Source organism: Furipterus horrens, unplaced genomic scaffold (assembly GCF_987537825.1).
Source record: "Furipterus horrens unplaced genomic scaffold, mFurHor1.1.pri manual_scaffold_3, whole genome shotgun sequence".
NCBI lineage: Eukaryota > Metazoa > Chordata > Mammalia > Chiroptera > Furipteridae > Furipterus > Furipterus horrens.
In genome coordinates, this window is record NW_028327173.1 from 8,877,010 (window position 1) to 8,891,901 (window position 14,892).

The window sequence follows — 14,892 nt, forward strand, 5'->3', positions numbered from 1 at the left end:
CTCGGTAGCTATTAAGTAACAGAGCTGGGCTAGGAACGCAGCCTCTGTGTGGAGCCGGTGCTGGGAATGTCTCCATGTGGGTGGGAGGAGGCCATACTTGGAACAGCCTCTGCAGTCCCTGATTTCAGTTCTTCCCCTCCGTCCTCCTCTACTTTCTGCTGCAAAATGCAGCCGAGGAGGAACCCAATGAATCAAGTCGGCGTCCAAACAGCCTGGAGCGCACAAGAGCAAATGCTGTGCCCAGACAGTGCCCAGGGTCACTGGAGCCTGGCAAGCAGCCAGCGCACTGGCAGGAACAGAGTGCACTCCTGCCTCCCCAGACTCGGGCTGAGCCTCAGCGGTGGGTGCTCTGGTCCCAAGAAGGCCGTCTGTGACCTCTCACTTGAATTTCCTCCTCGTGCCCAGAGGGTTGCCTCAGCGGCGGGACCAGGGCACCAGCCCTGAAGAGCAGGGATTGGCCCTGGCTTGGTTTCAGTGAGGCTGGGCTGAAAGGCTGGTTGTCTGCTGCCTAAGAACGAGGAAGGTCTAGACAAGGAAATTTGGTGCACGGGGCCACCGCATATAAGTTCCTCAACCTCTCGGCATCCATGTATTCAGGGACAACGTGGACAAGGGCGAGGATCACCCTTCCTCCCTCGTGGGGAGGTTGGGCAGAAGAAACAAGCTAGCCCTCGCAAAGCATCTCGTGTGAGCCCCGCACACGCGGCATCCAGGCGACAGTAGCAGATACTTGGGTTGCTGACCAGATGCTGGGGCCAGCAGGCTGGGCCGCACGGTGGTCAGTGCCTGCTCAGCCTTACCTGCCAGACCGAGAGGCCACTGGTGGCTCACCCAGCACCTGGAGAAGACCCAAGGGGTCAGAGTTGACGGGGCAGAAGCCCTGGCTGCTGCTCTGCACCCATGAGCACCAGGCTCTGTCCTGGCAGGATGGGGGGGACACACAGAGATGTCACATTTCCCCAGAAACGTTGAATGTGGCTGGAGCCTTGGGACTGGGTCCCCCCTGTGCCAGCCTTCTCAATAGGGTCACACGCCAGCCACCTGCTCAGAGAAAGGCATCCCGTCAAGCTCCCAAAGGAAAGATCCCTGATTTGTTTACTTGCCCCTTCTGTTTATGGCTCCTAGAGTCTTCAGAATGAATTTGTCTTCCTTCATTTCACCAACGCTTAAACGGATTAGCAAGGAGCCTGGAGATGTCAGGTCTTATAAAATTCGTCCATGTAGTGGGTAGAGGGAGGAGAGGCTGCCTCTTTTCTCTGCAGGAAGGTGCTATATTCTGGGAGATGCCCTCCCTGCCATCTCTGCAGTTTCTTAGGCCAGACCCTTTCCCCTGGATACCTTAATGTCCTCCTATCCACAGACTCCACTCACAGAAGTCTACATGGACCCCCAGGCCCTGCAAAGCTGCTGCTTTATCTTCCTGCTCCCCGCCCCCTTCAAACAGAACTTGTTGCTTTTCCTGTGGACTTTTTTTTTTTTTAATATGTCTATTGATTTTAAAGAGAGGAAAAGAGAAAGAAACATCAATTGGTTGCCTCCCATAAACGCCCCGACTAGGGATTAAACCCACGACCTAGGTATGTGCCCTGACCGGGAATTGAACCTCCAGCCTTTGGGTGTACGGGATGGCACTCCAACCAACCAAGCCGCGCTGGCCAGGGCTCTTCCTGTGGACTTGTTACTGTGCCCCATTTGAGCGTCCCTGCCTGGCAGTTAGAAGCATGGGTGTTACAAGCAGCCATGCTTTATCCCTGCCTACACTAGCTGTGTGGCCTTGGACAACCTGCTTTATTTCTCTGAACCTCAGCGTTCCTATCTATAAAACAGAACAGATAACTATTAAGTGATTCTGCAGGGAAGGAGCGCAACAGAGGGCCTGGCAGAGTAGGCATCCGACACACATTTGCTGTCACCCTGACGTGGACTTCCCTCCTGTGAGGAAGAGTCACCTGCCTTCCTGCTGGACTGAAAAAGCACGTCCCATGCACCCGTGTGCCCCCCAGGGTCCCCTCCACACAGCAGAGGCCCAGGAATTGTTGGAATCGGATTTTTGTAAAAGCCATTTGAAAAGAAATGCACACCTGTCACCCCTCACGTTTTTGTGATCAAGTGTCTCCCCAGATGAACTGGGCAATGTTCATTTCTGGCCTGCATGCCCTGCCCAGGGAGTGGCCCACAGGGACTTGGCTTTGTGAGGGCTGGTGTGGTGCCAGGGACAAGAAGTGAACTTCGATGTCAGCTAGGTTTGATTGTGAATCTTGACTGTGCCACTTAGAGCTGTGTGACCTAAGGAAAATGACTTAACCTCTCTGAGACTCAGAGATAGTGGGCGAATCATTTCTGAGGGGTGGCTCTGAGGACTGGATGAGTTTATGGTCTGATTCATGGTCTCAGGGGCTGCTGACTTCATTATGGTTACTGTCGGTACTTCTGTTACGGCCATGCGCTACTTAATGGCGGGTGCGTTCTGAGAAATGCATTGGCAGGCTATTTCGTCCTTGTGTGGACACCACAGAGGCACTTATATAAACCAGATGGTGCAGCCCACTGCACACCTGCTGTATGGTGCCACCTATGATCCTGGGCTATAAACCTATACAGCATGTTACTGTACTGACTACTGTAGGCAAGTGTAACCCACAAGGCTATTTGTATATCTAAACATCTCTAAACATAGACAAGGTACAATAAAAATCAGTACAGAAGATAAGAAACGGTTACCTGCACATACAGGGCACTTACCGTGAATGGAGCCCGCAGGACTCTAAGTTGCTCTGGGGACGCAGTGAATCAGGGGGTGAGTGAGTGTGAAGCCCTAGGACATCACCGGACATGACGGCAGACTTTACACTATCCCGCAGCCCTCCCTCCGCTTCCTGCTGACATTAAACATTGAAGCTGCCAACGCTGCTCCATGAACAGGACTATGGGCTGGATTGATGGGAGACACTGAGGAGAAACTGGCTGGTAGGACGCAGTCACGGTAACAGTGACTGTCAGCGGGGAGTGGAAGGTGGCCTGAGGATCAGCAGGAACAGGAAACTAAGACGGAAGGGCAGGCACAGAGGGGACTGCCACGGCCCTGAGGCTTGGCTGTCGCCTGTCGGAGCAGGGGTCAGATCAAGGCACTGTGCGGCGGTATTCAGAAAAACAGAGGTTGTCCAACGTGGAGAGAGCGCAGACCTGAGGCCTCGCTATTCTGACTTTGGAGACCTGGTTTGGGTTCCACTGACCCTATCTGGCATAAAAGGCTCTCTCTGGTATTGAATGATGGAAGGAGTAAAACTTATTTCTGCTTTACGCCATTACAACCAAAATGTTTCCGAAGCGCAGGGACAGGCTGGCCCCAGACGACCACAGAAAGCTTTTGCTAACGTGGCAGCGGCCCCTAGCACTCGGTCAGGCAGCTGCTGCGGGCCCGTGGCCTTGCACAGGTCCGAGGTCCGCGGCCGAGCGCTACCGCGGTGCTCTCGGAGGACATCGGGCCAGGTCTGGGGGGCAGGCGCGCCCTCTGCGTACGTACCGCGGGGGGACAGGCTCCCCTGGGGGGGCAGGTCAGTGCCGGGCACACAGGGCTGAGACCTGTGCCCTCAGGACGGAGGTGCTGTGAGCCAGAGAGAACCTGCTGCCAAGCCCCACAGACACCGCCCCCGGCAGAGGAAAATCATCCTCCTGAACCGCGTATCCTTCCATTTCTCCAGAAAATTCAGTTCCGTTCTCATCTCACGGGACCATCGTCATATAATATGCGGTCTGCCATTGACCAGAACGCTGTGTGGCACATGACCGACTGGACCACTCCTTCTAGTGCCATTACCCTGCCTTGCAGCGTCCTTAACATCCTCCTTTTTCCTTCCCACCAGCCCTCTGAGAAGCAGGCAACCCTGCTCCCCGCCTCTGCCCCCGCGACTCGTTTGCACAAGGTTTCGCATTTTTCCCGAGTGCTCGATCTACGAGAACCTGTTCTGATATAGAACAGGAACCTGATACCCGTTGTCCTTGGCTCTTGGGGAGGTGGCCTGAAGCACCCTGATGGGACAGGAGCAGCAGCGGTGGCGTGGTGCCTCGGAGCCTTTCTTCCTGGGCCCATGCCCTCCCCGCTGCATGGGACTGGAACTCGGTGACAAAAGTGACTGTGGGCCTCACTGAATCCTTCCTTTGTGATGGGAATGTAGCACAGCCCGTGCCCTGTGAATGGAGCGGGGAGCCCTTTCCCACTGATGCCGCTTGGCAGGAAGAGGCCGGGGCACAGGGAGAATGGTCATGGAGCCTCTTTGTCGTGGGGGCTGGTCATGCTGCCAGATCTCCTCCCCCAAAGCCCTGAGCTGGACGCTTTGGGGACTGAGTCTTCCAGGCCGGCAGGGCAGAGCTCAGCAGCCGTGTGAGGATCCAGATCAGATCCCTGGTTTCTAAACCGTGCCCTGTAGAGTTTCTTGGATTCAGTGAGAAGGCTTGACCGTCGGCACTTGGGACGTTTGCTGTGCTTCAGGCAGGGCAGCGTTTCTTTCTCTTGTTTGATTTTATTTAAATCATTGTCTTCCTATTAGGTCCATAGAGCCTCCAATCCAGGTGGGGACTGGCAGCGATGACCCACTTGGGTCTCAGCCAGGTGCAGCACCTGATGTCCGGAGCTGTGACCGCCTTCCCCAGGGCACGGCCTCTTCCCTCCACCGCTCTACCCCACCCCCACCCCTAATCCCTGCTGGCTCTGGTTGGCCAAAGGTGTGCATGGGGTCGGCGGAGCAGGCTTTCACCCTGCCAACTTCTACCTGGGAAGATGCAGGACCCGCCGAAACCTAAAACCCACCAGGGAATAGTGATACCGTCCCCTTCTCGGGTCAGAATGGAAATCACATTTAATCTGGGCACCTTGCCCGTGTTGCTGGGAAATCATTTGCATACGATTCGATTTCGTACCCAGGTGCTCCTGAAAATTAGCTCCATCTAATCCTCTCCCCCTCGGCGCCAACCCTTGAACTGGGAATTTCCCCTAATTCACATGGGACATGGGTTAAACTTTTTAACTCAACAGATGGTCATTCATTTATTCACTCAGCTTACAAACAGTTGCTAGGTAGCTGTTTTGTTCCCAACACACCGTGCTGGGTGCTGGACAAACAGAGATGAAGAAGACAGACTAGAGCTTTCTTTCAGGGAGCTCACACTCCAACAGGGGAGATGGGGAGCCAACAAGAAAACAAAGCAAGACTATACAGATTGGGAGGTAATGTCACCCAGCCGTGGGAAGGAACATCCTCACAGACCTATGAACGGGGCTTGCGAGGAGCTGGATGAGGGATTGGGGACTTTATGCAGAGTGGTCAAGGAAATCTTTGCAGAGGAGTTGGCATCTGAGCTGAGAAACAGAAGCAGTAAAGAAGTAGCCAAACAAAAGAGACAGGTGGAAGAGTGCTCAGGCCGCAGGAATAGCAAGTGCAAAGGCCCTGAGGTAGGACGTGCTTGGTGTGACTGAGAAACGGAACAGAAGCTGCAGGAGGTGAGGGAGCCAAGAGATGAGATACAAGAGAGGCAGGAGCCCAATCCGATCCGATGGGATTTGAAGACCATAGCAGAAGAGTTTCGGTTTTAGGCTAAGAGCAATGGAAAGACACTGATGGGCTTTTGGAAATTCCCATTACAAAACAGTATACATAAAAGATATGTGAAGTTTAAGGAATAAGAAATCAAATCCCATGTACCCTTCACTATTCTCCTCCCCAACACTTCTTACTCCTTCGGGGAGATAGCTATTATCTTGAGTTTTAGTTTATAATCTTAGTATTTCTTCCCAATATTATAAAAATTGACCCATATGTTGTTTGGCTTTGCCTGATTTTGAACTTCATGTAAAGGGTATCTTGCTGGGTCTATTCTTCTGCAACTTCCTTTTCTGTTCAGTGTCACATGTGTTAGAATGGTCTGCGTTGGTGCTCATAGCTGCATGTATTCATTTTCACTGCTGCATAGTACTCCAGTAGGTGACACTGCCATCCATGGCTTGTCCCTTCTCCTGGGACTTGAGACCTTATTTGCTTTCCTAAGGTTGAACCAACCCTACATTTCTGGGATAAACCCAACTTTGTTGTGAGGTATTATCGTTTTAAAGAAACATTGTTGCATTCTCTTTGCTGAGATTTCATTTAGGATTTTCGTTTCTGTGCTGGTGGGTCACACTGGCCTGTCACTTTCTTGCCTTGCCCTTTTCTTGGTTTCTGGTACCACGGTTCTCCACGCCGTATCGCAGGACCTGGGGTGGTGTCTCCTCTTCTTTTACCCTCTGGGGCACTTGTATAAGATGAATAAGACCAGGGAAGGGTTTGGTAAATGTAGTTGCAGTACTGTTTTCCTTCTGCAACACCACGTTTTTGGTACAGAATCTTGGCTTCCTTGCATGGACCCCTACCCAAACCCGTGCCCTATCTCCCAGAAAAACAAAGAAAACACATGCCTCCCTCATGAGCACCTCCCAGCTTACTTAGAAAGCTGTGTTTCTGTTTCGTTCTTTTTGACAGGTGGGTCCTTCGCTCAAGATTTTAGCATGAAGAGCCATTTCCAGGCCTTCCTTGAGCCCCCCAGGTAACAACAGGTAGGTGCCTCTCTTAACTGGTTAACAATTTTTTTCTTGAAAACCCAGACCCAGGATCCCTCATTTAGCCCTCAGTGCCACCTTGAACATGAGCCATGAAGGGTCCAACTCTAGGGCCCAGAGGTGAATCTAGCCAAACTGGGACCCCAGGCTGCCCACCAAGGCGGCTCCGTTTTAGGAACATATGCGAAGCTATGTGGTCCAAATGCTCTAAGCACAAAATTAGCTTCTTTCCATATTTTTCAAAGGAAAAGGACACCATACTAAATATAACATGGGGCGACAAGCCAGAAGCAAGACAAACAGTCCCCAGCCGCACCTCAGGGAGCGGAGTGTTCATTCCGCCCCGTGAAGCCGTCCTGACCCCAGTCTCAGGAGGACAGGGGCATCGACAAGCAATTTTAAGCTACCACTGGGCACATAACCCTGCCGTGAACCCAAGGAACAAAAACCTTTACTTCGTTTTCTTTTTCTAAACACACGTACATGTCTGTGTTTTTCTAATTCTTACTTTCCCCCTGAGAAAAAGGAAAAATCAATCTAATCCCATCACACAGAGAAAATCACTATAAACATCATGGTGTGTATAATTTGAGTATTTTGCAGTGTGCTTTAACACATTAAATAGTGTTTCTCAACCTCGCTTTCCCACTGTGCCCTAAGGACTCTTGATAACCACTCTTTTGGTGGTATTCCTTCACCCCCACCCAGGAAATTTTAATACGACAGAGATGCTGTCTGTTTATGAACTATGGAGGGCCACAGACCACTCTAATATCAACAATTATTGCACCACACCCCAAAACCAAGTTCTTCCCCTTGTAGGTAACCTCGCCCCATTCAGAATGCAGGCTTTAAATAATATTTAATAAGAAACCTTTCTGTGATAACGTACAGTGTGCTGGTCCCATCCTGTTCTAGGTGCTTTGACTTATCATAACTCCCCTAGGAGGTGAGTGCTAGGGAGCTTCATCTTCATTTTACAGTTGCGGCCATTGAGGCACAGAGAGGTTAAGTAACTTGTCCAAGGTCACACAGCTGGGAAGATACAGAGTGAGGATCTGAGCACAGGCAGTCTGGCTCCAAAGTTCACACTTAACCACCAAGCTATGTGGCCTTGCATCAACACATTCTGCTTGTAAAAAATTCAAAATACAGAAATGGAGAGTAAAACGTACACTTCCCAAGCCCCCTCCTTCCCCAGAAGCAATCATTGCGATAAATTCAGAATATGCCCCTTGTCTGGGGTTTTTACACACATTTGTATATATGAAAATACATTGTCTCTTTATTTTTAACATGAGTAGGATGATCCAGTCTTTTTTTTCTTGTATATTCAAATATACATATCTCTGTATAGAATATTTTTAAATTAACATCACACTGAGCATACCATTATTTTAACCTTGCTCTTTGACTTTAAAACGTATCATTAGCTGCCTTTAGACCATAATTTAATAAGTGCATGGACCATATTTTATTTAACCAGATCCAGATTATTGGCTATTTAAGTAGCTTCTAGCTTCTAACTACCATAAAGCAATGATGACTATCCTTGCCTTGCACATAATCCTTAGAAGCTGGAATTACAGAACCAAAGGCTGTAAGCATTGTTGACATTTTTAACCCATGAACGCCAGAATTTGCCACCCAGAAAAATTGTATGAAACTGCCCATTGCAAGACCCTCACCCACAACGGGTATTATCATCTGTTTTCAATCATGGACAGTTATTTAACAGGCCTGAAATGTGTGAATCCTGACATTTTTATCTCTGCCAGTGACTCTCATCCAGGGCCTGTTTTACTCACTGACCGAATAAGGCAACGCTTGAATGGAGAGTCAGCGGGAGGGGCTGGGGTGGAAAAGTGGCCCCAGTCACGAGTTTAATAAACACACCATCAGCCTCCCAGGTGCAAGGCCTACCAGCCGGGGCCTCAGCCGACGCTCGGTGTGCGGCTTCCTCAGCGCCTGCGTGAGGGCAAGCCTCTGGCTGCACCTGTCTGCCACTGGGTCCTCTGCCTCTGGCCCTGTCTCAGGTCCACTTGGCAGAACTCAGGCGTTTCCAGGGCTGGCAAACCCCTCACACTTCCCTTCGCTGGCCATCAGTGACCGTGTGAGAAACAAATGCTCCTGTGCTTTTGGTGGACTGTTCCTAGCTGGTCCCACTCCAGCCATCCGCAGCGGGATCCCTGTGCCCTGCATGTCACACACATGCACAATTGTGTGCACGCACCTGTTCATATGCCCACACGTGCATGCATATGCACATATGTACACACATGTGCATACATGTGCGCCCACAATGTAGCATGTTCAGGGTGCAGGTCCTATTATGCCAGCAGGACTTCTTTCTTGCAGAGATTCCACGCCCTTCAGCCCAGGTTAGGCCACCCAACTGCCTAACTGCACAGGTCCATACTTCCTCCCCACTTTATCACCAGCGTTCCTCTAGTGACGATAACACTGCTTAGCAGATGCACACAAAATATGTAGTGGGGGGAAGGGAACAGACCTCAAGCTGATAAAGGATGCTATCCCAAATATTTTTAGAGTATTTATCAGCAAAGTGGTCAGTTTCAGATTAAGGCCATTGTTTCATGAGAAAATACCTCTGAAGCGTCGGATTTCAAACAACCTGGTTAGCCATCCTTTCGGGAAGATCGGAAAGAATGCAGAATTGAAAAGAGGACCTTGCCCATGTAAACATCTATAAGCGTTTGCAGTTCTGCAGAGGCTGCCGTCGCAGGAATAAGTATGGAGGAGCGGTCGTCAGGGCGCCTTGCTGGCTCCCCTTTGGCTGCTGGAAGTGTCCTAGGCTAAACCTTCAGGTGACTTGCTCACACGGCTCACTCACCCAGCCAACAAATGGTTATGGAATCCCAGGACAGCTGGCTGCTCCCTTTAGCGTGAGGTCTTCTGAGCTGCTTCAAGGGAGGAGGGTTTCTCTTTCACTGGGCACAGCATCTAAGCTGAGGACCAGGCAAGCTCTGTCCCTTTAAGAAAAGGAAAACTGCACGTGGTGGAAGAGAAGTGAGTCTTGCAGGCTGGCTTCATGTGGCCTCTATTCACCTCATTCATAGGATTCAGCAGACAGTTTTTGAGTCCCTGCTGTGTTCCAGGCACAGAGATGAGGATGATATAGCACAGGAAGAGACTTGCCAGGGTGGTTGCCGGGGGCTCATAGGAGCACACCAAAGGGACGGCTGAGCTGGGGGGATCGCAGAACTGCAGAAATGCTGGAGGTGGGTGTGCAAAGAAGGGCGAGGCGAGACCTCAGTGGGAGAGGCAGGACCCGGCCAGGTCAGCCATGACCCTCATTCCAAAGAGCCTGGATTTTCAGCTCCAGGAAATGGGGGACCGTTGGGGGTGGAGAAGACCGCAGTAGGCTGTCTGGACTGGGTTATATCATCAGCTGATGCCCATCACCCAAGGGATTCTGGTACCATTATCGATCACGGCTTCTGCGTGCCATCATTCACACACCCCTTGCACACCCAGTGAGGGCTGAGACTTCACTGCACTTCACTAAGTTCTGCAAAATGTTTTAGCAACACGAAGCCCCGACCTTTCTGGCCTCCTGCAGGGGAAGGTCCAGCTTTTCCTTTTCGGGTGGGTGGGGGCGGACCAGCCCTCCCTCTGCAGGCTCACAGAGGGCGGCCAGCGCGTAAGACATCTGGAATGCATCAAAGGCGGGCCCCACCGGAGCCTGGGGCCCAGCGCTGCTTCTGAGCGCCTTCAAAGGTGCAGCCGCTGCGTTCACAAAAGCCTCGTGAATTGGACCTGACTCTCCTCTCTCCTCTTCCTGCTTTCATTTCAGACCTGTTGGTTCCAGCTGTCCACACGGGATGCCTCGCGTTTGCCTGAGGGTTCGGCTGCTGTTTTTTTTAGTGTGGCACTAGGGATCCTGTTCGGTGCATTCAGGGGTTTTTGTGGCAGTGGCGGCTGCTGCCTTTTATTTAGTTTCTTTCTTCAAACCGGGCACTGCCCTGCTCCCGCTGGCATGATGGCCCACTCCAAAGCCAACGGCTCGCACTACGCGCTGACCGCCATCGGCCTGGGGATGCTGGTCCTCGGGGTCATCATGGCCATGTGGAACCTGGTACCCGGCTTCAGCGCCGCCGAGAAGCCGACAGCTCAGGGGAACAACAAGACAGAAATAGGCACTGGCATTCTCAAGAGCAAGACATTCTCCGTGGCCTACGTGCTGGTCGGGGCCGGGGTGATGCTGCTGCTGCTCTCCATCTGCCTGAGCATCCGGGACAAGAGGAAGCAGCGGCAAGGCGAGGAGATGGCCCACATCCAGTACCCGCCGGGGGCCGAGCCACACGCCCAGGAGGAAGACAGGTGAGGATGAGCAGGCGCCCCCCAGCCCGGCCAGGGACACTCACAGGGTCCAATGATAAGAAGAGTTCAGTCTGGTAGGGTTTACCTTCTCACTCTCTCCCTCTAAGGCTCTGTAAACCAGCTGCCATTGTACAAAGCGCTTTCTACTTCTATCCCAGAGCGCCCCAAATATTGTGGTATGAATGGATTCCAGGTGTACCAAGAGTTTGACACCCCCGGGGAAGCTGCATGGGGACTGGGGTGGCCGGAGCCTCCCGACCGGGTGCTTGTCAATTCCCCGCAGCGTGCTGTGGGGATCTGCTTTGAGTGGAAAAGGTTAGGAAGCAGTGTTCTATTTGCTCAAAAATGCCACAGAAAAATCCAAAACATAAACGATATATTGGGGAACACGATACAGGTTGACGTCCCCATGATAAAAAGAGCCCCTGCACGTGAAAGTGAAAGATGAACGCACCAGTAGGAAAATGGGCAAAGCATACAGCGAGCATTTCATAGACATCCATCCAGGCAATTGATGTTCAACCTCATCCGTCATGCAGTGCAAACACAAAGACAGCATCATTATTCTTTGCCTCTCGTGCTGACTGAGAGAAACAGCCCTGGTGCTGGAGGGTCCCTGATGGGGGTGTGCACAATAGGAGGCCCTATCAAAGATGTGTGTCCCTGCTGATTCTATTCCTAGGCGCTTATCCTTGGGAGAGACGCACACAAGTGCAAAGGAGTTCGTGCCCGTGTGTTTATCAGAACGTTTCTTAAAACAGCAAAAACTGAGGAACAGCCTAAATAGCCATCCCTCAAGCTAAATTGTGACATGCCCTTCAGGGACCTTCCGTGCAGTCGGTGCTGATCTACACTTGCTGATGTGGGACCGTACCCGCCACATGGAGAGCAGGCGCTTGTAACAGCATCTTTGGTTAAGGTCCTAATCGCATCATATATTGTGGCTGTGGGACCAGGGAAGGATCTGGGAAGCTTGCAGCTGGATGTTAACAGTGGTTATCTCTGGGTGGAAGGATTTGGGATGCTTTTATTTTCTTCGCTAGATTTTTCTGTTTGAGTTTTCTATAAAAATCTCTTATCTTTCTCGTGGGAGGGCGTTTCTTTTGATTTTGGAAAAATTAAACCAATTTTCTGATAATAAAAGACAATCGTGTGTGTGCTAGAAAACCTGGGAAGCAGAGAAAAGAACAAAGGAAGAAAACGAGTCACCCGTAATGACTGGCCGTGAACTCACACAAGTACACTCTCCAGGAGATGAGAAGGAAGCCTAGACAAACAGCAAGAGTTCTGTCCTTGGCCGTTATCACCCCCCACGTTCAAGTGTAGGGTCCTGGAAAATGGCTCTTGGCATTACTCCCTATAAAATATGTAGAAAACACCCTGACTTTTGGTTTTTTATTTCAACAATCAAATAGGAGTAAGGCTGAGGACCTGACCTGTCCTTTGAGTCTTAGGGTGAACCTGAAAGATAAAATCACGGAATAATTTGACATACATATACATTTTACATTCAGATATTCCTTCTCTACCTGAGGACAACCATTTTACTTCAAGTCGGCAGCTATTTTATGCACATTTATGTTGCCTTTGGCCAAAGGACCAGTTGGGCATCAGAATAGACACTTGGACTGTTGTTAAGTGCTAGACTTAAAGGCAAGGTGGGAGAAACATCCAGATTACATGGTGTAGTAATTGAGAAGGTGGTGTTCAGTTCCCAACCTCTTGCTTCGTAAAGGTATGGCCGAGTCAGGTAACCTCGATGTATCAGTTTTCCCATCCATAGAACGGGTATGGTAATAGCACCTCACTCACAGTGTTGTCAGGAAGATGAAATTGGTTCATATGTGTTCCAGTCCTTAGAACGCTGCCTGGCTCATAGAGAGCAGATGAAGTGTTAGCTTTTATTGCTTCTTGGACTCATTTGCTGTTTACAAGGCTGGTGTCCATGGGCCCAGGGCCAACACGGGACTTAAAGTCCATCTTCTTATGATTTTATGCGGCTTGAGTGCCTGCTAACACTCCATGTCTGTGCTGGTTGTCTTGCAGCCAGGAGGAAGAAGAGGAGGCCTCCTCAAGGTACTACGTCCCCAGCTACGAGGAAGTGATGAACACCAACTTCTCGGATGCGAGGGAACCGAACCAGAGCCCGAGGATGAGCATCTCTCTCCCCTCCTACGAGTCCTTGACGGGCCTCGACGAGACGAGTCCCACGGCAGCCAGGGCCGACAGGGAGGGCAGCCCCGGGCAGCCCCCTACCAGGCAGAACTCCAAGCTGGCTAAACACCTGAGGCCACTGAAAGTTCGGAGGATTAAGTCCGAAAAACTTCACCTCAAAGACTTCAGGATCAATCTCCCGGACAAAAATGTCCCTCCTCCCTCCATCGAGCCTTTGACCCCCCCGCCGCAGTATGACGAAGTCCAGGAGAAGGCCCCCAACGCCCGGCCCCCTGACTGACGGCCCCTCTCTCCTGTCACTCCCCCTCCACACCCACAGACCCCAACGGAGCCACTCCAGCCACAGTTGAGAAGCGAGGGGACAGACGCATACTGAGCCGTTTCAGATGGGGGGGTGTGGGTTGCAGAGTCGTGGGATTCTGGGATGACTCACGTCCACAGAACCTCACCGACCAGGTGCATTGGAAAGATGCTGGGGGCCCCATCTGGGGGCGGTGAAGTCATCTTCCCCATCGTCCTTCCTCAACTGAACCATTGGTGACAACAGCCTCTTTCCCACCAGGAGAGAACACCTAGCCGCTGGTTCAGACTGTGGTTTTGTTTTGCTTTCACTGGGACTGTTTTGTTTCTAAAAGAAAACAAGCTCTGCCGTTGCTTCCTTCTCTGGAAGTCCCGAACTGGGGGCAGGAAATACCACTCAGCTTTGCAGACAGGACTCAGGGCCGTTTGGTGAATTAAGCAAAAACAGTGGCTGGATAATTACGTGGGGTGAGGCTCAGGTGGAGTTCTCGGGGCCCCGCATGCCAGTGGTTCTCTGAGGGCCCAGGGCCTGATGATGCTCAAGATCATAGTCTTAACCGGTACACTTTCCTGATCTCCTATTTAACGGCAGGAAAGGCCGTGTTCTGTTCCTTGTAAAATGCTGTGCAACTGAGATTTTTATAATAAAATATTTTATATGTAATACATTTGGGTGCTGAATTACTTTAGCAGCTCTTCCAATACTGACTTGCTTAAGGAGCAATATCAATAATACCAACAGCTTATACATACCAGACACTTAACATATGCCAGGCGCTGAGCTAAGCACGCCACGTGTTATCCTGTTTCATCTGTACCCATTTTGTAGGTTAGCTCAGGGAGGCTCAGGTGAATTTAAGTGCCCCAGGCCACACCCATAGTAAGTGGCAGGGCTGGGATTTGAAGCCAGGCCGTTGGGCTGCAGGGCCTGAGTTCTTAAACATTCTACTGTGCAACATTTCAGACGTTGAATGAGAACTTGTGTTCGCCAAGAACTGAGGCTGTCCCCATCCATTACTTGCCCCACAGAAAGTTCTTGGGCTTACACAGCAGTCCTCCACCTAACTAAACAAATATCTCTCCCTGAGAACTGGCCCAAGAGGGAGCTCCGCCCCCCCGTCTGCACCCGGAACTGACGGGCTGTGTGATCATGGAAGGCAGGTGAGCAGGTCCTCATAAGATGACAAAGTGACTCACAATGGAGCCCAGGAAAGCAGTTCAGCTAATGAGAGATGCCCAGAGGATCACAGACTGCCAAGAGGAATGGGGATGTCTGGGGTCAGGGTCTTGACTGGAGTAGGAGTCTGGGCAGACAGGCCTGAGTCCAGAGGTGCCTTCCCAGTATTAGCAAGCATGGAGTGGACCTGTGAGGAGTCTGCAAGGGTGGGAGCTCGGTAGGAAGAATGAGTGCTCAGGCCCGAGATGTTTCCTAAAAGCTCCGTGGGAGGGAAGTGGCAGCAGTTTGGAAGTGAATCACCTTATCT

General features: G+C 51.2%; 1 protein-coding gene across 2 annotated transcripts; it reads left to right on the forward strand.

Moving 5' to 3' along the window:
* Positions 1–6,514: 6,514 nt before the first annotated feature.
* TMEM51 (transmembrane protein 51) lies at positions 6,515–14,072 on the forward strand. 2 transcript variants are annotated; one of them, XM_090268632.1, is made up of 3 exons: positions 6,515–6,586; positions 10,407–10,933; positions 12,980–14,072. In XM_090268632.1, the coding sequence occupies exons 2-3, from the start codon at positions 10,590–10,592 to the stop codon at positions 13,386–13,388; spliced, it is 753 nt and encodes a 250-aa protein (XP_090124758.1). In that variant the 5' UTR covers positions 6,515–6,586; positions 10,407–10,589; the 3' UTR covers positions 13,389–14,072. The 2 variants fall into 2 exon arrangements, with proteins under 2 accessions (XP_090124758.1, XP_090124759.1); XM_090268633.1 differs by having other exon boundaries at positions 12,984–13,102.
* Positions 14,073–14,892: the final 820 nt, after the last annotated feature.

Bases quoted from the DNA above. Each gene is read 5' to 3' on its own strand.
- TMEM51 (XM_090268632.1), top strand. From the start codon at position 10,590: ATGATGGCCCACTCCAAAGCCAACGGCTCGCACTACGCGCTGACCGCC. The intron at 10,934-12,979 runs GTGAGGATGAGC...GTTGTCTTGCAG, and splicing joins CACGCCCAGGAGGAAGACAG to CCAGGAGGAAGAAGAGGAGG.